The sequence below is a fragment of the Mauremys reevesii genome, linkage group 8 (genome assembly GCF_016161935.1).
Source record: "Mauremys reevesii isolate NIE-2019 linkage group 8, ASM1616193v1, whole genome shotgun sequence".
NCBI classification, from domain to species: Eukaryota; Metazoa; Chordata; order Testudines; family Geoemydidae; genus Mauremys; species Mauremys reevesii.
The window spans coordinates 17412859-17436218 of record NC_052630.1 but is presented as its reverse complement, the minus strand read 5'-3'; the positions used below and the strand labels follow the sequence as shown (position 1 = coordinate 17436218).

Here is a 23360-nt window from a genome sequence, read left to right as displayed (position 1 = left end):
CACATTCTAAGGAACTTCCCCTTAAGTGAGCCTCTGTATGTGCTATGGGGATAGTGTAGAATCACAATTGGGAGGCTGGAGGTGTGTCTGTCTCAAGATGAGGCCCATGGTATGGCCACTGGATGCACCTTTCTCAGGAAACAGTCAACATCATTCCAAACCTTGACTTGAAGAGACTGGTAGAAAATGACAGAAGGGTGGTTCTTCCCCATTTCAGCTCATTCAGGGGGCTTCTGTCACAGTGCCCTAAGCCTCGGCCCATCTAAACTATTTGGAATTCAAAGACCAATTTCCTGTGTGGCAGGGCTGTGCATGTCCAGCTAGCCCTCCTGGTTTGAATGTGCATAAGTAAAACATATAATGTATAAATATATATGTGGGAGTTCAGGGGGATTTAAAAAAAAAAAAGGCAGATTTTCAGCATCTAATTTTTAAGATGCGTCATAGGTCACAATACCAGTATTTCTTGTAGCTCAAGAGAACTGGTTGTTTTTACATAATACTTGAAACTTAATCCTTTTAAGAAAACCTAACTTCTGCAATGGTCTCTCCCTTACAGATAATGTTGGTGGATGAGTACAAGGGGCAAAAAGTCCAGGATGTCAAGAAGCTTATACAGAAGAAGATGGTGGGCAATGTATGTGGTAGTTTGGATACTGCTTTCCAAGATGATCCTTTGTCTTTCCCATAGCAGGATAGTCACTAAATAAAATATATTGGCTTGTTTCCACAGAAGCGTTGCCTTAGATGTTCTTTGGAAAAAGCAGTAGCAATAGAGTACAAAGTGATGCTAAAACAAAGTATGGTATTCTTAGATAAAGAGAAATGTATTGTACCTGATGGATCAAGTAGAAAGAGACGTCTGGGTTTTTTAGCTTTGTGAGTACTGCCTTATATAGATGCATGTCTTATGGCCTAGTCATAGTCCGTAGAATCATAGTGATTATATGGAAAAGGCTTTGGTTATTTAGTTTGGATCTCTGTCAGTGCAGGATCATTCCCTTCAGTCTGTACTGTGGTGCTCTATCTCATTTCTCTGATACAGAATATAGATGCAGAGTTAAAGCTAATCACTTCCCTCCCATTCCCCATTTTGTCTAGTTCTTGAGGATTTTGTGCTTCATATTTTAAAGCCTTGTTATACACATTTTTACCATCTATACATAGCTTTAAACAGTAAAGACTTTGTGCTTCTGTAGCACCTTTTAACTGAGAATCTACACACACAGTTGGGATTATAATAGGGGGTTTATTATTGGTAAACTCCTTTCATTTAATGCCCTATGTGTTATAACTATAAAGGTATAAATATACCTCTTCCCTTTTATCTCAGGGTGAAGCAATGATTTATATGGAACCTGAGAAACAAGTTATATCGAGGTCCATGGATGAGTGCGTGGTGGCTCTTTGTGACCAGTGGTGAGTGAAGTGAAATCACTTAACCCATCCCTCTGGTGCACCCTTATGTGAACTTCTTTATTCTAATTATTTTCCTTGATCTTAAGGTACCTAGATTATGGCGAAGTAAACTGGAAGAAGCAGGCATCTGACTGCTTGACGGATCTAGAGACGTAAGTTCTGGGAAAGAGATGGATAAAGTGTAGGTTGGGATGTGGCATGTGCTGACAACATAACCCTGAGGGAGACCAAGGATTAATAATAGTCTGTTCCACATAGGTTTTGTGAAGAGACCAGAAGGAATTTTGAAGCTACACTGGGCTGGCTGCAGGAGCATGCCTGCTCAAGAACGTATGGCTTAGGTAGGAAAAACACACAGCTTTTCCTCACTTGCTGCTTGAGGAGAGTAACGCTCACTGTTTCATCCATTCATGCTTTTCCTGGTGAGGGTTGCAGCAGCAGCATGGAGGAAAGGGAGATCTGGTCCTCTCTATTCTCCCTTCCCTCCGCAACAGGTTCCAGCTCCTCCTGGGGGATTCTCCAGTGTTTCCAGGCCAGCTGGGAGATATAATCCCTCCAGCGAGTCCTGGGTTGGCCTAATGGCCTCCTTCCAGAGGGATGTGCCCGGTAAAGTTCCAAAGGGAGCCTCCCAGGGGGCATCCTTATCAGGTGCCCTAACCACCTCAGCTGGCTCCTCTCGATCCAGAGGAGTAGCGGCTCTACTCCGAGGCTCTCCTGAGTAGCCAAGCCCCTCACTCTGTGTTGGAGAGTAAGCCCAGCCACCCTGCGAAGGAACCTCATTTCTGCCGCTTGTACCCACAATCTTGCCCTTTCAGTCGTTACCCAAAGTTCATGACCATAGATGAGGATGGGGGCGTAGATTAATCTGTAGACCGAGAGCTTCATCCAAGAACTCAGCTCCCGCCTCACCACCACGGATCAGTACGGCGCCCACATTGCTGTTGACGCCACACGAATCCGCCGGTCAATCTCATGCTCCTGCTTACCATCACTTGTGAACGACTCCTAGATACTTGAACTCTTCTACTAAAGTCAGCTGCTCCATCCTCACCTGGAGAGGACCTAATTCCTCCCACTAACCTCTCTATTAGATATTGTATTAGATGTAAAATCACTAGACATACTGATCATTTTAAATCTAATACAATATCTAACTGAGAGGTCAATGGGAGGAATTAGGTAGGCAGAACAGAATTACCCCAATTAGAATTTGACCCAGGACATCAAAAAGATGACACCTTCCACATGACCTGAGTTAATCAGGAGCTGTTTTATTTTTTGTATGGAAACACCACCAGCAATAAAGCTCCCCCACCATCACCATGCATGGCCCATTTGTTCAGAGATGACATGGAAGGAACCAGTACCTTTTCCTGCAGTGCCTGGAGGTTTCCCTTGAAGGTCTCTCATCCAGACCCAATCCTTCTTAGTTCACAGAATAGGATCCTGATACAATATCACCTGACTCAGTATGGCAGCAGGCCAGGATAATCTCTTTCTATGAAACATGCAGAGCAAACGATAAGGTGAACAGATGCTTCAGTTTGTTGAATTTAGAAGTGAGCTGACCGTTGCATTAGGAAAGCTAAGGACAGTCCCCTGCAAGGATTCCCTCTGTCTGCCAAGATGTTCAAGATCAAAAAACCAGCTGCAACTGGCCCATTCTCCCGAGTGAGATTTTCAGAAGCACTGAAGTGATTTAAGAGTGCAGGTCCAACTGAAAGTCAGTGGGACTTGTGCTCCTGAGTCACTCAGGAACTTTTGAAAATCCCATCATCTGTTGTGAGTTCTGCAAATGGGAATTCTGTCCTGTGCCTGGTAATGACGATCTTTTTTGGGTCTTTGTTTAGGTACTCGTTTACCTTGGGATGAGCAGTGGCTGATAGAATCTCTCTCCGATTCCACTATCTACATGGCCTTCTACACAGTTGCTCATCTGCTGCAAGGAGATAATCTGTGTGGACAAGGAGATTCTCCACTTGGCATCAGGTAAGGGGTACAGGTTGGTGAGGAATGGTATGTTTCAATGTATTTCCGCTCTGGCTCTTTCCAAAGGCATAACTTGTAGGCTGACTCTTCAGATCTGTGCTTAGAGCATTATATATAAATAGTAGCATAGATAAAGACAGAGCCCCGATTTAGCAAAGCTTTTAGACTGGTAGTATTGGAGGAATTGGGAAGGACAGAAGGGAGTCCCTCCAAGGGCAGCTGAAGGAGATCTGTTTGCAAGTAACCACCTTTGCTCAGCACTTGCTGCCTTCAAATGGAAACTGCATGATATTTTGGTAACTGATTGACTGGTTTCACTGTGGCTCTTGCAAGTACTTCTGTGGCAGCTGCTAAAAATCTGCTTTGTAACTTCTTATAACCTCAGCAAATTGCAGCTGATCCCCTTCTACATGCCTGCTTCTGGGAACAGAGTGGACAAGGATAGGTCTTGCTCTTGATCACAAATGAACCCACACTAGAGACTGGCAGTTTTCTAAGAAACTGGGATTTTTACTATGCTGCAGCCAGTATTTATTTGGAAGGCTTCTAGCTTTTTCTCCTCTCTCGAATCTGAAGGATGTTTGGCATACCAAGGAGAGGTTTCACTTTTGGGGTCTGGCTCATTTGGTAAGTGCCCTGTGAAAAGCAGTTGTGCTCGGATATTTGCCAGGTCTGCTCCATGACCTCTCAGATGGGGTGACTGTGACCTGTGACTGATAGTTTGTGTTTAGTCTTCTCTTCAGGACAAGAACAGCCAAGTGTCCTGCCACTGCCACTCTCCCCTTTTGACGCTGGGGCATTAGTTTAGCGTTCCATGTGTTCAGGAGAGTAGTTCACTTATGCATCTGAGAGAATAGAGGAATGGATGGAAGCTTCCTGCAGATGTTGGACAGAGGGATTGGAGGGGAGTGAGGAGAGGTATTCAGAGGGGGGGAGGGGAGCTGAGCCCGTTCGTGGCTGAAAAGGAGGGTCCTTGGGGTTTCTACCTATTCCTGGGCCTCGCCGTGGCCTTTTTGGGTCCTGCTCCCCAAGCCCGATCCTGGGCCCTGTGGCAGCTGCTTCAGTCCCTCTGGGTCTCATTCTCACATCCGCGTGTGCCCCCGCGCCTCCCACGTGCAAGTTTAACGGGGGGCAGAGCCCTCACAATATTTCCACTGCAGGGGCTCTAGCCTTTCTGGCCGCCCAGTTCTGTCACTCCTGTACACGTCAGCTTTGGAGCCTCGTTTGATGCGTTAGTTAATCTGGAAAGGAATTCCAACATAAGGTACCTGCAACAAAAACTAATCTTAAGGAGCCTGGCAGAAATTTCATCTGACTCAAAGAACACCTCTAATTACATACAGAAGGTATTTTTTGCACTAGGTATGTCTGGAAACAAGGTCTGAAGTGAGCAATCTGAATTGCATTGAATTTTAGATGCACCTGTAAATTGTGTGCTTTGCCTAATATAGAACATCTAAACATCCAAGGTTTGCAAAGCACTTTTTGCAGAGATTAACACTATTGTGTGGTAAATAAGGGATGTTTAGGGATCACTTCACCCTTTGCTATTGTGCAGCGATCTTTGGCATGAAACATAGCTGTTGAGTAACGGCACACATCTCTAACCTGTAGGGTAGGACAATACCTGAAAGCCTTTCAGCAATAATCCACCAGAACTAGACATTTTAAAAACTTTGGGGAAATAAGAGCAGGTAGAGTCTAATAAACTTCAATGAAATCCCCACAAGAAATGGGAGATGAAATCTCCCATACCATAAGTGCCAAGGGATCTTGAATGACTGCAGGTGACCGGAGCCTTGGCTTCGTATGTGATCTCTAAGACCGCACTTCAGGGTAGCACATTTGTTCTAAAACTACCGTCGTCCTGCCGCTCATGTTTTATAGTATATGCCTTTCATCATCAGAAAATGTTAATTGTGTGAGGATTCTGTCTCTTGGCCTGTGTTGGAAGAGTCTGGGAGTGCTTGCTATGGGGACGAAATCCTCTCTCTCTGAAGTGGGAGGTTGCCTTGTGGTGTTGAACAAGTAATTCCCTCCCTCTTCTCTTCCTGTCCTCTCCGTGACAGCTAAGGGGAAGGGCTGACACATGTGAAGGAGATTTAATCTTGTCCTCTGCCAGAAGGATGGTAGTATCTGTGAATGACCCCTGGCATAGAGGCTTGGGGAGGACTTAAATTCTGGTTCTGAGTTTTCAGGATAGTATTTAAGACACAAAGGATGTCCACACAGGAATGGGGAAGAGATATAAAATCAAGTTTCCAGGGCATTAAGGTGTTTGTATCCCCCTCGCTTTTCAGGAGTCAGAGGACACTGTCAAGTAGAGAGGGGTATGGCTGAGACGGGACATCCTGAGTTCTGAGCCTTGCTCTGACATCAACTCAGTCCTCTGTGTCCAAGGGCAAGTCCTCTCTGGGTACATCTGCACTGTAAAAAAAAAAAAAAACTCCCCACAGCAGTGAGTCTCAGAGCCTGAGTCAGATGACCCTCCCCTCATCAGGTGTCAGAGATTAAACTCCAGTCTGAGCAGGAATGTCTATGCTGCTATTTTTAGTCCCATAGTATGAGCCTGAGTCAGCTGACCTGGACTCTGATGCTTGCTGCTCCAGTATTATTATTATTTTTTTTTAAGTGTAGATGTACCCTCTGTGTCTCACTTTCATCACCTGTAAAATAGGAATAAGAGTAACTAGCTCATAGGGTCTGTTGTGAGAATTCATTAGTTATTGTTTGTAGATCACTTTGAATTAGTAAAGTGCTAATTTTTGAATTATGTAGTGATAGGCCTCAGATTCAGGTTTTGTTAAAAACAAACATCCTGATTTTTAAAGAAAAACTAACTCTGTGTGTGTGTGTGTGTGTTCTTTATTAAGACATTAATATTTCTATGCAGGGCGCATCAGATGTCCAAAGAAGTCTGGGATTACATATTCTTCAGGGCTGCTCCATTTCCCAAGACACAGATTCCAAAGCAAAAGTTAGACAAACTCAAGGAGGAGTTTGAATTTTGGTATCCTGTGGATCTAAGAGTCTCTGGCAAGGATCTTGTCCCAAACCATCTATCATATTACCTCTACAACCACGTAGCCATGTGGCCAGATCAAAGGTAAGTTTGGAAGCAATGTCAAGCAAGTGTGGAGATAAAACTACAAACGCTCCAGCCTTGGTATCTCCATCAATGGCTCTTGACAGGATGTTCTGTATTTGGGACTTGGGTGATAGCATGTGTGTTTATTAGTGGGCTGCTTTGCAAGTATGTGTATATACCATCAAGACCACTGGTTTACATATTGTGGTATGTGAGCTTAATGTTCCATCCATTCACTTCTCAACAATTCTTTAAGAAAGTGATATGTGAACCAATAAAGTTGGGAGCTGCTGATCAAGATCATAGCAGGAATGGGGAAAATTTCCTCTCTCAAGCATCCTTAGAGCTCCTAAACTACTGCTATCAGCAAAGGTGTGTGAAACAACTGGCTTTATCCATTGCTATCGGTCCCTAATTTCATTGGCACTAAATTTAAATTAAAAATGTAATTGAAGAGAGGAGAAGGTGGGGGTAAGTGGAGTATAGCTTTCTTTTAAAGCTCTGTAGTGCATGTTTTTTGAATTGTAGCAATAAGGCTTAGCACATGTACTGTAGCTCTGTTGTCTTCAAAGTGACATTAATCCTCAAGATCCCCAGTAGGTGCCTTTTTTGAAGGTTCCACTTAAAAACATGCCCATTCCTAACTGAAATCACTAGACTTTTGTTCTTTATTGAAGAAAAAATGTAATGGCTTTTTAAAATAAAAATACACTCCGTATTTTGTGTCTTCAAATGCAGAGACAAATGGCCTGTAGCTGTGAGAGCAAATGGACATCTCCTCCTGAATTCTGAGAAGGTACAGCAGTTTTTCATCTGTTATACTCTTGTGATGGTCAAGACAACTAGAAACTCCTGGGCCCGCTTCAAAAATACCTTCCAGCAGATCAATCAGGGCAGCATTTAGCATGCTGATTACCTCCTCCCGTTAAATGCCTCAGTTACCCATCATCCAAAGCAGGAGCCTGCCTTTCTTCCATTCCATCTGTCTAGGTTTTCTACAATAGTGTCTGCCCACTTAATGGTTCTGCATAGATCAGGGGTAGGCAACGTGTGGCATGTGTGCTGAAGGCGGCAGGCAACCTGATTTTCAGTGGCACTCATGCTGCCCGGGTCCTGGCCACCGGTCGGGGGGGCTCTGCTTTTTAATTTAATTTTAAATGAAGCGTCTTAAACATTTTAAAAACCTTATTTACTTTACATACAAAAATAGTTTAGTTATATATTATAGACTTATAGAAAGAGACCGTCTAAAAACATTAAAATGTATTACTGGTACATGAAACCTTAAATTAGAGTGAATAAATGAAGACTTGGCACACCACTTCGGAAAGGTTTCTGACTCCTGGTATAGATCATCAGCATACCTGATCCAATAATGCTTTGTAAGTTTTCCTGAGGTATCTGCTTAATTCTCCCAAAGTTTCAGGGTTACCTGCCTTTATGGGAGTGTTTCTTATGTCACAGTCTTAATTACAGTACTTTAAAGGTGCATTTCATTTTGAAGTGAAAGTGGGGGAAGAGAGGAACATTCATACAGACAAAATTTGCTTTACTGAGTATGTTTTGTCAAAGTTAATTAAATGTGCTTTAGCCTCAGGGTATAATTGTCAAAAATGCCTACATGACATAGGGTATGGCTACACTTCTGTCAGAATTGTGACTGCAACACATGTAGAAATACTGGAGCTAACTTGGTTCTAGCAAACTTGAATAACAATAGCAATACAGGCAGTATTAAGGACTGTCCATTTCTACAGGTCCCTAGGTATGTACTCAGGTGGCTAGCCTGTGCTGCTGCCCTGGCTTCACTGCTGCTGTTCGAGCTAGCTAGATTGAAGATAGCTCAGCACGTCTACATGTGCTTCAGGCACATCTCTGTTTGCAGTGTAGACTGAGGCTGTGCCTACACCACAGAGCCTATGCCGGCATAGCCCCCTAGTGTAGATGCAGCATATGCTGTGCAAACAATGGTAGTTATCTTGACAGAAGCCCATTATGGAAAACAGGAGACTGAATCAGGAGCTGAGTTTGGGTGTCTTGCATGATAATGCAGAAAGCTAAGTCCTGAGCAAGCCATGGGAATCTCTCTCATCTATCTTGGTTATTAATGACACACAGCCCTACCCTCTTAGGTGGGGACAGCTTGTTTTATTTGCATCTTTCCTCCTTTGTTTATCAGACTGAGCAGCATGAACATGTCAGAATTTCTCTTGTCTGTCTTCTCTTTCAGATGTCTAAGTCTACGGGCAACTTCCTCACCCTGAGCCAAGCTGTTGACAAGTTTTCTGCAGATGGTAAGTTAACTTGCATTTATTTTAGTGATGCTAAATTTTTGGGTCTGTCTTGCCATCTTCCAAGGAGTAATGGTTTATTTGCAGCTTTGATATTTGAATTGCAAGAAGTACAATGGTTATCGGCTGCTCTTGTCTGTGAATAATCACCGAGCTCTTGTATCTGTAAGAATGCAGAGTACATGTTAATCCTGGCATTAGTTATCAGGGACTCTGGGTCGATAGGAAGGATCTTTTTTTTTCATCAACTGCAAGGTTCTTTGGCACCTCCTTTCGGCATCCTTTCTTGTCGCACGTCCCCTTCTGAGGCCCAGGGCCCAGATAGTGAACAAGAAAAGTGCAGAATTTTGCTGCTGTGCTAGACTCTCATTATTTTGTTCACTCATACCCCTCTCTTTTTGGACATATCCCCACCCAAGATCATTCCTGCCTTTTGGGACACAATGGTTTTTGTCCCTCACGCTCCTGTAACAAGGCGATATGCTGCCCTCCTCACTCCAATCAACCAGATCCCTTTTGAGGCACTGCTTTCACTCACATTGTCCAATGCAACACACGCTTGTCCTTCATAGGCGAGTGTTCTGTCTGCATTTTGCTGGCCCTCTGCGTGAAAGACCAGTTAGGATTCAGGCAGTTGCATTTACTAGTTGGCCAGACATGTTAGTTAATCCTGTCTCTCATTCCTCTAGGCATGCGTCTGGCACTGGCTGATGCTGGCGACACAGTTGAGGATGCCAACTTTGTGGAAGCCATGGCAGATGCTGGTATTCTCCGTCTCTACACCTGGGTGGAGTGGGTGAAGGAAATGATTGCAAATAGGGACAGTTTAAGAAGTGGGCCTCCCAGCACCTTCAATGACAGAGTCTTTGCCAGGTACCTCTCAGAATAAATATCTTTGTAGTTTTTAGTTTCTTATCGTGAGTCTAATTTTCACGTTTCATTATTCTGTAGAAATAGCTTCATAAAATAAACAATGCTTTAAAACAAACAAATGTCAGACTAGTGTGTGTTTCTGCCAGATCAGGGTCATTTATAATGTCTCATTACCATTATCTTTAATTATTATTGACAGTACGTTGGACTGTGTGATGCTAATATTTTCTCTTCTCTTTTTTTCTTCCTAGCGAAATGAATGCAGGCATAACAAAGACAGATCAAAATTATGAGAAGATGATGTTCAAGGAAGCTCTGAAAACTGGCTTCTTTGAATTTCAGGTAGGAGGCCTACTCTTCGGGGGCAGGAAACCAAATACTGACATTTGTTACATCATGTGCCTTTTTCTTTTGATACTGATGTCTCTGATTCCTATTTAATTATACAGTTGAATCAGGGTCCGTATTGTGCTGAGAAACAGGAATAACTAAATTAAGTAAGGATCTGAGGTCGTGGTGGTCTATTTGTGGCATAATACTTATACAGGAAGCAGCTGTGATATTGCAAATAGAGCCCTATGATCTTAGGTGAGCAATATCCAGCAGAAAAGCACAAATGGTTAAAAAGAGTGTTTCCTGGCCTCAGCTTTTTTTAAACAAGAATAATAAACATGAGAAATACAGAAAATACATCAGCAGAACTATTTGGAAATGGAATGTTTTTCAAAATGTTTCATAAGGTGTCAGCATTTCTCTAAAGTGTCTGCAGAACCATCTGATTTCACTTAATAATATCTTGTAGAGACTGCTTTACGTGATTGACTTGTCTTTCAGGAATATGATTAGGCAGGCTGAACAGTGTACAGAATGATAGATCATATTTATTGCCGTTTTTCTTAGTACTTAATGGCATCTTTTATACGGGCCATCCAGAATGATAGCACCTAATATACAATTACAGTTATCTTTGACTTTTATGTCTGTGTCGATAGATGTCTTTTTTTTTTTAAGAGCCATAATAATGTAAAACTACTATGTCCAATTGGCAGAAGTTCGTACTCTTCCATTTCCAGCTGTTTAAGAAAATATAGTCCTTTTAATAATCCATTATCGGATTCTAAGTAGTTTACATTTTAAAGACATATTAAAGCAAAGAAATTGGCTTTTTAAGAAATATTTCTCCATGACAGCTAGAATGTTCAATGGTGGCTGTGCTGGTTGTGTTTCAGGCGGCAAAAGATAAGTACCGAGAACTAGCGATAGAAGGAATGCACAGGGACTTGGTCTTCCAGTTTATTGAAGCTCAGACTCTGCTGCTGGCTCCAGTCTGCCCTCATCTATGCGAACATGTGTGGACACTGTTGGGAAAGGTACTAGTATATAACTCAAGAATGCTTCTTTGAGACTCTGCTTTTGGCTCAGGTTAGTCACAGTAAGCATGCATGCTTAGTCAGCCCAAAGTCTGGGGCAAGAGAAAAATTAATATGCATCATGAATCACTGAACTTTGACTGCGTCATCAATCTATTTGAGTTGAAGGTACTGCCCCAGTTTTGGTTGTTAGTGTTTAAAATTTTAGACCTCTATCAGTATATGATATACATATGAAGTGTATATTTGTGATACTTTTATTATGTGAACTTAATATGTGAGAAATTTGATGCCGGAATGTTCAAGATGTAGCCTGATCTATAGATTATGTATAAGATTTCCCAGTTACCACTTTGAGGGTTGACAGGTTATTGTCCCAAGATCAGGCCCATTATTATTACAATTACTATATAGTTGTGAAGCCCGATGTACACAGTTGCAACTCAGACTATAGGAACTCTTCTATATTTACAAATAGTTTATTAATACATTTAGCACAGTCACAAACACTATAACTCAGTAAGGTAGATAGAGATAATACAAAAAGTACATCTGAACATCCATACTTACACCATTCCTTGCAGAACAACCAGCAATGTTAGCCATTATCTTCTTCATAATCATCACCTTCCTCATCTTCACCAGTGGCCATCATTCTGTCACCTCCCAAGGACTACATCTCTCTCTTTCTTCTCCTGCCCACAACTGGGATGCCACTTCTATAATATAGTACGCTGATGCTACCATATCTAATGCATATTCAGTAGGGGTTTCTCCCCTCTTCCTTATTTGTATTTCCTGCCCTTACTAATGTTGAGGTAGCCTTCTTCTATAGGTTAGTATATTAATGATTTCAACTCATTATCATATATGTCAATTTTGTTGCCATGGTGCTCTTGTAGTTGGATGTTCTTTCCAAAACTTGGTGCTAGCTCACGTTTCTGTGGCTGGCTGATGTCATTATGGACAAAATCCCCCCTTATACTCTACTTCCAGTTCCCCAAAACATTGGGGTTACTGTTGGGCCGTTTATCTATGCCAAAGTTCATGGGCCTTGAGCCTCATGCTAACTGCTGAAGACCATGTCTTACAGAATGCAAGCCTGTAGGTTCCTTGCATTACTACTGAATATAATAAAGGAAAGGCAGTGAATATAGTAAATGCATGCTAGCCCTATGAGCCATAGAGGGTGTGTGTGTAAAATGCTGTATTTGTTATAAAACTAATATTGGTGTGAGAAATGTAATTGTAGTTGATAATCTGTAGATGAAGGCTTTATCCAAAGCCTGTTGAACTCAATAGAAAGACTTGTATTGATTTCAGTGGGTCTTAGATCAGGTTTGTGCTTAATACCTGGATGTCTTCCATATGTAGATAGAGGAATTGTGTGAATGCATGTCATATAGCAAGAGAGTGTGACAATGTGAACCTTGTATATGCGGCTATGTTTGCAAGGATGTTGTGTTAACATACATAATTTCAATGTAGTCATATGCCTCATTGTTACGAGGTGACCTAAAGTTAACCCAAATAACAATGTGGAGTTCATTCACTTAGTCATACAGCCAATATCCACACTTGTGTAGGTAATTTAACAACCACAGAAGTAAATTTCAAGTTTGCAAATGAAAAATTATGTAATGGTATAAACATGAGCATGTGTGTGTGGGCATTAATACACTTTCACCGATGCATGCTAATTAGGAGTATATTTCTGTACTTCACAGCTGAATTGTAGGGTTAGTGAGTTGGTGTACTGCGAAATTTAAACTCTTCACGTATCTCCTGACTGTTCAGTTTCCAATTACAGTACAAGAGATAGAGAAGTCACCAGAATTTCTTGTCCTTTAATCCCAATGCCTGTCATTTTCTTTGTTGACAGCCTGACTCCATTATGAAAGCTTTGTGGCCAGTAGCAGGCCCTGTGGATGAAGTATTGATCCGATCTTCCCAATACCTCATGGAAGCAGCCCATGATCTCCGACTGCGTCTCAAGAACTACATGGCACCCCCGAAAGGAAAGGTGAAATACGCTAAGTCCCTTCTCCAAAAATGTATGCACAAAGTTAGCAGATTCAGGGACTCTTCTGAGATGATGCATATTTTCCCTCTTCTTTCTTTAGAAGGGTAGTAAGGAGCTGCCCCAGAAGCCATCCCATTGCACCATCTACGTGGCAAAGAACTATCCACTTTGGCAATATACCACCCTATCAGTTTTGCGCAAGCACTACCAGGTGATCTTCTTTTGTTGACACTTCATGCAGTTCTCATATGCTCTCTATTTTTCTGTCCATGAAACAAAAGTTAGCTTGGCATTGAGGTATTTGAAAGCAAGGAGAAATAGTTTTAACTTGCTTTATTATGCTCTTGTACTCGACAGGGTATTACAGTGTTCAGTAAAAATGGGTTTTGGCACATGATTGAGTCCACAATATGACCTTTTATTTTTGACATTTTTTAAATAAAGACTGGCCAGCATTGCATTACTTGTAATCTTCTTTTTCACATGCATAGATTATAAAATATTTCTCCCCCCCAATGTTTTTGAGGAAATATTGGCTATTGTCAGACTAATTCTGCCTTATTATGCAAGGAGGTTTAGAAGCATCAGTTCTGGTACTTGGTGGGTATGGTATTCAGCAACTTTGCAGGAAATTTTTTGAAATGCAATCAATTCTTCTCTCTTGTAAGTAATACAGTGTAAGGAAATCTGGCTTAAAAGCAGCAGACCCTGCATTGCTGAGCTGCTGGAACTGATCCTGTAATTGTTATGGTGCATGAACAATTGTTCTACTCAGCCCTGACAAGTCAATATCATAATTGGTAGATTGCAGAGTTGTGTTTTTCCACACCCATCTGTAATACCAGGGTTACATTTCACATATGGTTGGAAATGAACAAATGTTGGTATTCTGAGGGTAAACTAAATTGGAGTGAAGTCTGCATTTTCTTTACATCAGGGTCGAAGTCTGCCATTGGATGCAGAGGTGCAATGGTCACTGCTGCCAGTGAAAGTTGCAGAGCAAATATTGGATTGTGGAATTTGAACCTTAAAAAAATTAATGACCTAAGATACTGCTGCTCCATGTCTGCTTAAAAGAGGGTCTTATTTCACAAGATTAAAACATGTGGCGAAAATCCAGGCATACTTAATGTTATAGGTTTATGCATGTTGCTTTACATAGTGAACAAAGACATTGGGTAAAGTTTTCAAAAGTGCCTAAATCTCATTTTCGAAGTGATTTGACAATGGGACTCAGATTCTGAAGTCACTTAGGTGTTCTGAAAATATCCCTAGTCTCAGTCTCAAATAGCTTAAAATCTATGACTGGGATAGACAGGATGCTTGGAGAAACACTGAGTTGGGAGAGTGAGGGGTATACATCATAAGCAAATTGGTGGCCTGGCTGGCATATGGTCATGTTTTTTTTTCCCAGGCTTTTTTTAGGTTTACTTTTAAAAAGTTATTTAAAGGGACTTGGAAGATCGTTCCCCATGGGATTGTGGGAGCAGGTGGATTTTGAGGTGTGTGCACTGTAGGTGGAGGGAGGACATTACAGGCATACGGGGAGTGTGAAAGAAGGTGCGGAGGAAACTGGTAAATCCTTGTGGAGTGTGTTGATATTTGCTGTGCAGTCTTTAGTGGATTGTTGTTTCATGTTGTAGATCAATGGAGGACAATTGCCAGATAACAAAGTAATCGCTGGTGAATTGAACACCTTGCCGGAGCTGAAGAAATTTATGAAGAGGGTTATGCCTTTTGTTGCCTTGATTAAGGTAGGTGTCAGAGAACGGGACCAAGATAAGGACAAGTTTTCAGTTGGGAATAAGAAAATTATCTGAAATGTAGGCAATGATATCAAATGGTTAGAGCACAGGCCCGGGTGTTGGGACTATCTAGTCTATTCCTGGCTCTGCTTTACTCTGCCATCTTGAGCAGGTCATTTAACCCCTCTCTGTTCAATTTCTTATCTGTAAAACAGATGATATATCTCCAAAAACAAGAAATGGAATGGGGCTTTTTGTGGTTGTGTATAAAGCACTTTGAGACTCTTGGACAAAAGGTGATGTGTAAGTGCCTTCAATATGTATTGGCCTAAGTGAACTATGGGCTAGTTGCCACTCCGTAGCTTGCAACTAATACAAATTTGTATGATTTGTGCCACACTGCTTCAAGTGTATCCCTCCTGCATACATCAAATGCTTCATTTCTTGTTTGTGTTCTCGGAATGAAAACTGGAACAAGGTGGTGCAATGGGGATATTAAAAAAATAAATGGAGATATACCAATCTCCTAGAGCTGGAAGGGACCTTGAAAGGTCATTGAGTCCAGCCCCCTGCCTTCACTAGCAGGACCAAGTACTGATTTTTGCCCCAGATCCCTAAGTGGCCCCCTCAAGGATTGAACTCACAACCCTGGGTTTAGCAGGCCAATGCTCAAACCACTGAGCTATCCCTCTCTCTTAGCAAAATTCTTAATATAGTTTAGAAGTTTGGCACAAATCTAGAGTTAGTTACTGGGCACTCAGTTTTTAAGAGTGCATCAGTGGATCGCTGAGCTGGATTATTAGCAATGGAGTGTTACCAACTCTCACAATTTTATCATGAGTCTCAAGATACTTAGGGATTTTCTTAAAGCCCTTGTCATGTAATGTTCATGACAGTCAGAAAAGCAAGTTTCTACCTCTCCTGGGGTGGCAAAGAAAAGCTCGAACACAAGAAGCTGGAATGCTCAAAAACCAAAAGGTCAATAGAATCCAACATTTATTATTTTTTAAAATCTCATGATTTTTAAGCCAGTCTCCTGATTTTGGGGGCCTGACTCATGATTTTTGAAAGCTTGAATTGGGAATGTTGATGGTGAATAGAAAGGGGTAAGTAATGAGCTTGTGACAATGTTACTTTTTTTTCTAAAATAACTAGAAGATGTTAACTTGTTTTCTTTTTAAAACACATGTAAGCAAAGTTGTTCACTTAGTAGAGCAGCGAGTTTTATTGCACCACACAAGTGCAGGCTCATTCTTTCCCTGTGCATCCAGCACTAACCTAATTACCCCCTTCTGCTGAAGCACACGATATTCAAAGAAATAGAATGGATAAGACCAGCTATAACACTCTCCGCTGACTATTCTCCTGGGTCAGTATCTGCTGCATTAAAACGTGCCAGGGGATATGGCATCCTTTTAAGATTAAACTAGTTTAATTATTTCATCTCATATATAAAACACACCATATGGCTTTTAGGGATTAAGGGTAGAAGATTTTATTAGGGAATGTTCTGCTTTCTTGATGCTGCAGAACTCCATTGATGTAGATGCTGGAGCTGTTGTCTGTCTTGCTTTGGCTCCAAAAAGTCACAAGGTCTGCTGTTTAGTGTTTTAACTGTTCAATGTGTCTCCTATACTGAAACAAACCTATATTTAAAGATCCTATCTGAAGCGAGGAGGCTGGCACTAACTAGATGGCTTGCCTTCATCATGAGCTTTGGTCATGCTTACCACTTTACCTCCCTACGCATAAGGCTTATCAGACAGTCTCAGCATGTATGTTTTGAAGCCACAATAGATAGCAGTTACATAACGAGACCTAGAAACATCCAGCCCAGATTTTTAATTTCCTAGGCCAGTGGTTCTCAACCAGTGGTACACGTACACAGGTGTCTTCCAGGGGGTACATCAACTCATCTAGATATTTGCCTAGTTTTACAACAGGCTACATAAATAGCACTAGTGAAGTCAGTACAAACTAAAATTTCATACTCACAATGACTTGTTTATACTGCTCTATATGCTAACTATACACTGAAATGTAAGTACAATATTTGTATTCCGATTGATTTATTTTATAATTATATGGCAAAAATTAGAAAGTAAGCAATTTTTTCAGTAGTACTGTGGAGTGACACTTTTGTATTTTTATGTTTGATTTTGTAAGCAAATAGTTTTTAAATGAGGTGAAATTTGGGGGTACGCAAGACAAATCAGACTCCTGAATGGGATACAGTAGTCTGGAAAGGTTGAGAGCCACTGGGCCAACATGCTATGCTCAGAAGTAGATTATTCAGCAACTTCAGTGTACAAAACATATTTCTTTGTTCTTTCCATTAAAGAAAGATTTTCAATTTACAAACTGAAGCAAATTACTGATATGTTTTTAAGATTCTTGGATATTAAAAAAAATGTATAAAAACAAATTCTCAGTGAAGCAGAAAGCCACAACCACCTGAAATCTGACCTTGTTAGACGTTCAGGGAACACAGCTTAGTTTGTGAAAGCAAGAGAGGGGCTGGAGTCTTAGCTTTGAAAAGGAAGTTCTGTTTTGTTCTCATTAGAGATTTCATACATAGGAGGTGACATCCTGGCCCCTTTTGAAGTCAATGGAAAAAATCCCATTGATTTCACTGTGGCCCCGATTTCACCCATTGTGGTGTATTAAATTAAATGTTGGAATTTTGCGTAACTGTGCTTTAATATACAAAGTACATTTTTTTTCTATGAAGAACTTAATGTACAATTACTTTGGATGTGTCCAATTTCTGCCTGCCTGTCTCAAACTAGGTCATCAGACTGGACTTCCTGCTGTGAAGCAGCAGAAAAATGGCAGCTTAATAAGAGCGTCCTACAGTTTGCACATTTAAAGAGAGAGTGAAATGTTCACAGCTGTTTCTATATACTTTTCAAATTCTGTGTTTAAAATGCATTCTCGCTTTTAAAAGAACATTCAGCCGTACAAATACTGGAGCTGAGGTTCGCTTCCCCTTCCATCAGTGTCAGTATCTCGCTGTAGAAACAGCCATTTCACTGTCAATTATAACTACTGTACTATAGTGCGTGGTGAAATTGTTGCCAGCAAAGAGCTCTAACAGCGAATATCCTGGTCTGCTCAGGACTGATGCAGCTGGAGTGTGTTGCTTCCCAGTGTCCTCTTCATTTACAACCTGGGAGAGTTTTAATCTAAATTTTCCTTCTTTTGACATGACAGGAAAATCTGGAAAAGACGGGTCCACGTGTTCTTGACCTGGAGCTGGAATTTGATGAACGGGCCGTGCTCATGGAGAATATAGTCTATTTGACAAATTCCCTGGAGGTTCGTGTTCATTTGGCGGCATATTTTATTTGACCTTTATTGGAGTAGCTGGAGGCCCAACACTTGCTGAGATTTTAAGCCTACCTAAATTCATTTCTGATTTGGGATGACCATGAGTGTTTAATGTTTTTATCAACACTGACACGCACGCTAATACAAAAAGCAGAGTTTGCTCTTATTGAGAGAGTCTCTTCGTGTGTACAGTGATGACCCAGCTCTGAAGAGCCAGTTCTCTCTGGAATTGTGTCTGACAGAGAGTCAGTGGGAAAAGGCTCTTCGCCGGTGAACAGTGGAAAACGTCAGAAAATATTCTGGCTTCCTCAAAAATTACAGATAATCGGCCTCTTCAATGGCCAGAGCCATAGAGGGCTGTTCCAAGGAATGCCAGTGAGCATAGTCAGAATTCTTATGCTGTTATAGCTTCTGATCTTGCCAGGGGCGGCTCTAGGCATTTTGCTGCCCCAAGCCGCGGGACCAGCGGACCCTCCACAAGCATGCCGCCGAAGGCAGCCTGCCTGCCGCCCTCGCGGCGACCGGCAGAGCACCCCCAGTGGCTTGCCGCCCCAAGCACGCACTTGGCATGCTGGTGCCTGGAGCTGCCCCTGGATCTTGCCATGGCAACTATATGTCATCTCCTAAAAGGAGATATCTCCATGCCAAGGCATTTAGAGCTAGAATATGGTGCATGCTGCTTTTACTGTGCATGCAGATGCCAGTGTGGGAAATTGAAGGGGAAAGCCTAGGCACAGTTACAGGAAATAACTTATTTCAGGATTTCTGATCCCATGATATTTAGATTTAAAGCAATTGAATACCTCACTTTATATTCTGTAATATATGAAGTCAGTGATCTTAGCTACATTTTGAATTCAGTCCTCTGAGCAAGATCACCAGGCTGGCAGTAGTATTCTGTCCCTGTTGTTCTTTGTTTTGCCTTTTATCAATGGGGATTGCCTTCCTCTGTACCGTAGAAACAATTCTACTTCAGTGGCCTGGTATCTCTCATTAATTCAGAGGGAATGATAGTACTTTTATTTCTTCTTTCCCAATGCACCAAAGCTGGATCATATCGAAGTGAAATTTGCGTCTGAAGCAGACGATAAAATAAAAGAAGATTGCTGTCCTGGAAAACCTTTTTCTGTGTTCAGAATGGAAGTAAGTTCAGAAATCCAGAGGCATTGGAAATACAGGGGACATCATTAACTGATTTAAAAAAATAAAATGACTTTCTATTTGAGGATGTGTTCCCATCAAAAAATATCTGCACTGGAGGGCTAGATGGCTCAGGGCACTTTGTGACAGGACATGCTTGTTCATGTTAAGCTAAAATTGGTAATGACTAAATTGTTATCTTGCTATCCAGGAGCCTGTGATATACGAGTTTGTTCTCAGTCCAGTTCCCAGTGGATATGATTGCACAGCATAAACATCCACCCCCTTGCACCTTGATTGGTGTTTCTGCTGAAAAAAGCCACAGACTGGATGTGTGGAGACTAAACTACCTTTTCATGTCTATAGTGGGCCCTCTGGTTAAGGGCTGAAGCACATTGGCAGGGTAATGATGGGGTTTCAAGTTGTGTGATCAGTATAAAAACTCTCCTGTTGTCAATCCAACATCTTTTACAAGCACTGAAGTGATGCTTGTTTTGTTCTTTAGATGTAGAATTTAACATGACTGTGATTGTGTCTTAAGTTTACTTTCAGTAGAACCTCTCTAATTTACACTAACTGGAAGACTTATCACAGGTGACTGAATTTGGAGGAAACCTCCCCTTCCCTGCCCCCGCCCCCCACTCACACACAAGAGCACAAGAATAATGCTTGCTAGAGAGGGATGGGTAATCTTGTGGCTAAAGCACAGGGCCAAGACTTGGGAGTACAGAGCCGTGGGTTCTATTCCTGGCTCTGTCATGAAAATCCTGTGTGGGTTTGGCAAGTCTCGCTTCACCTCTCTCCCTCCGAAAAATGGAGTTATTACTAACCCTATCTATTTAGGGTATTGCAAAGCTCAGAGTCTAAAAAGGAATTTGAGCTCCCACATGGAAAGTGCTATTTTTGATTTGATGCATCCCAAAATGTGCTGTGATTTTGATTATGATAACTGCAATAATGTACTACTATACTGCATTGCATTTTGTGAAAACAACAAAGGCCTGTAAACTGAGACCTCATTACACCTCTCTGTAGTGAAATCTTTGAGAGGTAGAGTGAGTAATATGGCATGGAGCTCAGTGAAGTTCACCGTAATGCTACCTTGTACCAATCCTTCAGCTAGTTATAATAATTTAATATGGCTATTTGGATATCTTAAAAGCAAGACACTTGAGTGTATTTAAAGAAACAGTAAGCATTGTTATACATATGCTGTAGCTTATTTTTTTAGGTCTGTGATGGTCCTTGCATCCATCCACTGGTATTCAGTATTTCTGAATAAAAGGTGGTGTTGTCCCTCTAGAATGCACTTGGATGCCAGACATTTCTCTTTGTTCCCTTGCTGGTTGCATGCTTCCTATGCGATTCTATCCACAAAAAGCATGATTTTTAAAAAAATTGTTTATTCTTAATTTCTTACAGCCCAGCATATCTCTATTTTTGGTAAACCCCCAACCATCTAATGGCCACTTCTCTACAAAAATCGAGGTCAGACAAGGAGATGGTAGAGATGCAATAATCAGGCGTTTAATGAAAGTGGACAGAGGAATCAAAGGTAAATGTTGGTTTGGAAGTACAGATATCATATTTCAACCAGGCAGTCTCTGAACAATTGTGCAGTTTCTCGAATTCCCAGGAGGCAGCTTGGCAGGTCTTCATTATCAACAGGAATCTCTTTCTGAAATTTTGCCTGTTTTAATAATTGCTTAGTAAGAAGCAAAGAGCTCTGTGCTCAGTGAATGTGAATACAGGATAAAACAGGGTGCACTCTCCTGTTGAGGCGTAAAATTACAGAAGCTGAGGCATTATTGACAAGCAAATGAGTGTGCCTCTGATATGGACCCTTAATAAACACTGTCTTCCCTCCTTGGTTAGTCCTTTATTCTCCACCAAAAGAGCCACTTCCTCTCTATCAGTGATTTGCACAGTGGATGTGTTCTTGTGCCAGGGATTTCCAAGAGGGGGTTTAATGGTCCAATAAGATGCTATATGGCGCTTCTTCCAGGAGGGTGAGGACCTCCTGGGTTAGAGCCCTCTGAAGAGAATTGCTGGATTGCGATTTATCTTCTGTTCAGACATTTAAAATGAATTCATTGTGGAGAAGGTGCCAGATTGACATTTCAAAGCTTTTATTTATCCTGCGAAGCATCTCTACACCCCATCTCCTTACCAATACCCAATCTACAGATATAATCTTTAGGGAGGGAGATCTTTGTCATAGTACATCTCATCCTTAAGCCACTCTGTTAAGACAGTTGACATAAAGGCCAAACAGTGCCAACCACAATAGCATGATTTATAATGTGAACACTTGTCCTCTAAGAACCTAGACAGAAGCAGATAGTTCATTTCAAACAGGGACCACTGAAAAATTGTCCAGTGGTCTATCAGTCGCTATTCACCTCTGCTAAATTGGAACCAGTGACCTAAATGTGAAAGGCTCAATATTCCATTACAAGTCCCCTGAGCCATCCATTCCCTCCCATTTCTTAATACACTAAATGCCTTATTTTAAAGTTTTAAAATTTAGACTCTATAATGGAATAGGGGATAAGTACCAGCAGAATCTTTCTGAAAGCACTTAGAGTTCATTGGCAGTAATGAGTTGCCATGTGAAGGCATTAAGACAAATGTGTTTTGTCACCTAGGAGCCAGAGTCTGCAGGTAAACTGCTATAAATTCTGTTCCACCCCCCATAGAACAGCTTAAGAGGTAGCTGTGTCACATAAACATCAAGAGGTTATATGCAGGTGCTGCAACCTTCTCTAGCAGCTTAGGGTGGTTTTCAACAATGAAAAATTGGGTCATGGTAAAGTTAACATGTGTTAAACAAAACCAAAAAACCCATGGACTCCATGCAAATATGAATGTGCCCATCTCGAATTCCCATTGTGCTGTGCTTGTGTGGTTTCCTATTTAGAGAAATTATCTCCAAAGTAACCTCCACAAACTTTCTCTTGGAGATGTCCAAGGTTGCTGCTGGTATTCATGTAATTCAGTCTCTCTTCTTGCTTCTTTGCTTTCCAGACATATAGCCTTGTGTCCTGTTGTTTGACTCCTGCCTTATGTTGCAATATAGCATCCCCCCATTGTAAGTGCCAGAGGGGCCGCGTGCATAAATGGAATGGAGGAAAGGAAACCCTGTGTTCTCCTGCCGACTCTGCCATTGACTTACTGTATGGCCTTGAGCAAATTCCTTAGCACGTTTGAGGTACAGAGAAGCTAGCTGTACAATGGGGATAATAACGGTTTCCCACTGGTGCTGTAAGGGTTGTTTTAATTAATATTTTTATAGTGCCTTGACAATAGAAAGTGCTTTGTAAGTAGCATAATTTCAGTGGTCATTTGGGCAGCATTTTTTTTTTTTTAGAGGTTACATTTTCCTTTTCCTTTTCAGTTAAAACAAGTATTTTTCTCCAGCTTACATTGATAAATTGATTTGTTTAGCAATTCCTAGTTTCTCCTTACTCACTTGCTACAGAATGCCTTACTGGAGAATACTGTGGCCATCAAACACATTGTTGGAAAAATGTTACATTTCAGGCTAGTATGTTGAAGGGCAACAGTTTTCTTAAAGGGACAGCAGCTTTTCTTTGTCTGGAGACTTTGCTAATTCCAGAGCCAGACAAGAAAACCTCAAGCAGTGCAGACTGGCAACCAGATATGAAGGGAAAACTGGACTTGGTCTACAGGCCTGTAACACCAAGGCTGATTTTTTTTGCATGTGGTTTAACAGCTTGCATTTGTAGTAATGCTTATCTCAAGAACAAAGAGACAATTTTATAGTGATGCACAAGGAAACAGTACTTTAAAAAAATGCTCCAAGGAAGGAGTACATGGTAATGTGCATGGCAAAGGACAAACAGAAAGGAAAATACATTTTGGACTCATACACACCATTAACTAGAGTTCTGCAGACTAGCAGTTTGAAATGAATGAAAACAATCAATGATTCTTCCAGATCTTTGTTGCTTCTAGGGGATATCACTGTTAAGCAAGTACCTGAGGAGTTTCTATCTGATGAAGGCTAGTGGTGAGAGAGAGCTTTATTTGTCAATTAGTTTCTGGGCTCATTAGTAAAGCTCTTGAGAT

The 23360-nt window shown here is 41.3% G+C and overlaps 1 protein-coding gene across 1 annotated transcript in view; it reads left to right on the top strand.

The window, feature by feature from the left end:
* The window catches only part of LARS1 (leucyl-tRNA synthetase 1), a 48450-nt gene that overhangs the window by 24372 nt on the left and 718 nt on the right, over positions 1-23360 (top strand). Inside the window, exons 15-31 of the mRNA XM_039485835.1 lie at positions 560-637; positions 1334-1419; positions 1506-1571; positions 1678-1760; positions 3270-3408; positions 6302-6514; positions 7235-7292; positions 8727-8790; positions 9477-9660; positions 9912-10002; positions 10890-11030; positions 12913-13053; positions 13154-13264; positions 14697-14807; positions 18012-18116; positions 19176-19271; positions 20691-20823. Coding sequence (XP_039341769.1) covers positions 560-637; positions 1334-1419; positions 1506-1571; positions 1678-1760; positions 3270-3408; positions 6302-6514; positions 7235-7292; positions 8727-8790; positions 9477-9660; positions 9912-10002; positions 10890-11030; positions 12913-13053; positions 13154-13264; positions 14697-14807; positions 18012-18116; positions 19176-19271; positions 20691-20823 — 1900 coding nt within the window. The remainder of the gene's footprint in view (positions 1-559; positions 638-1333; positions 1420-1505; positions 1572-1677; positions 1761-3269; positions 3409-6301; positions 6515-7234; positions 7293-8726; positions 8791-9476; positions 9661-9911; positions 10003-10889; positions 11031-12912; positions 13054-13153; positions 13265-14696; positions 14808-18011; positions 18117-19175; positions 19272-20690; positions 20824-23360) is intronic.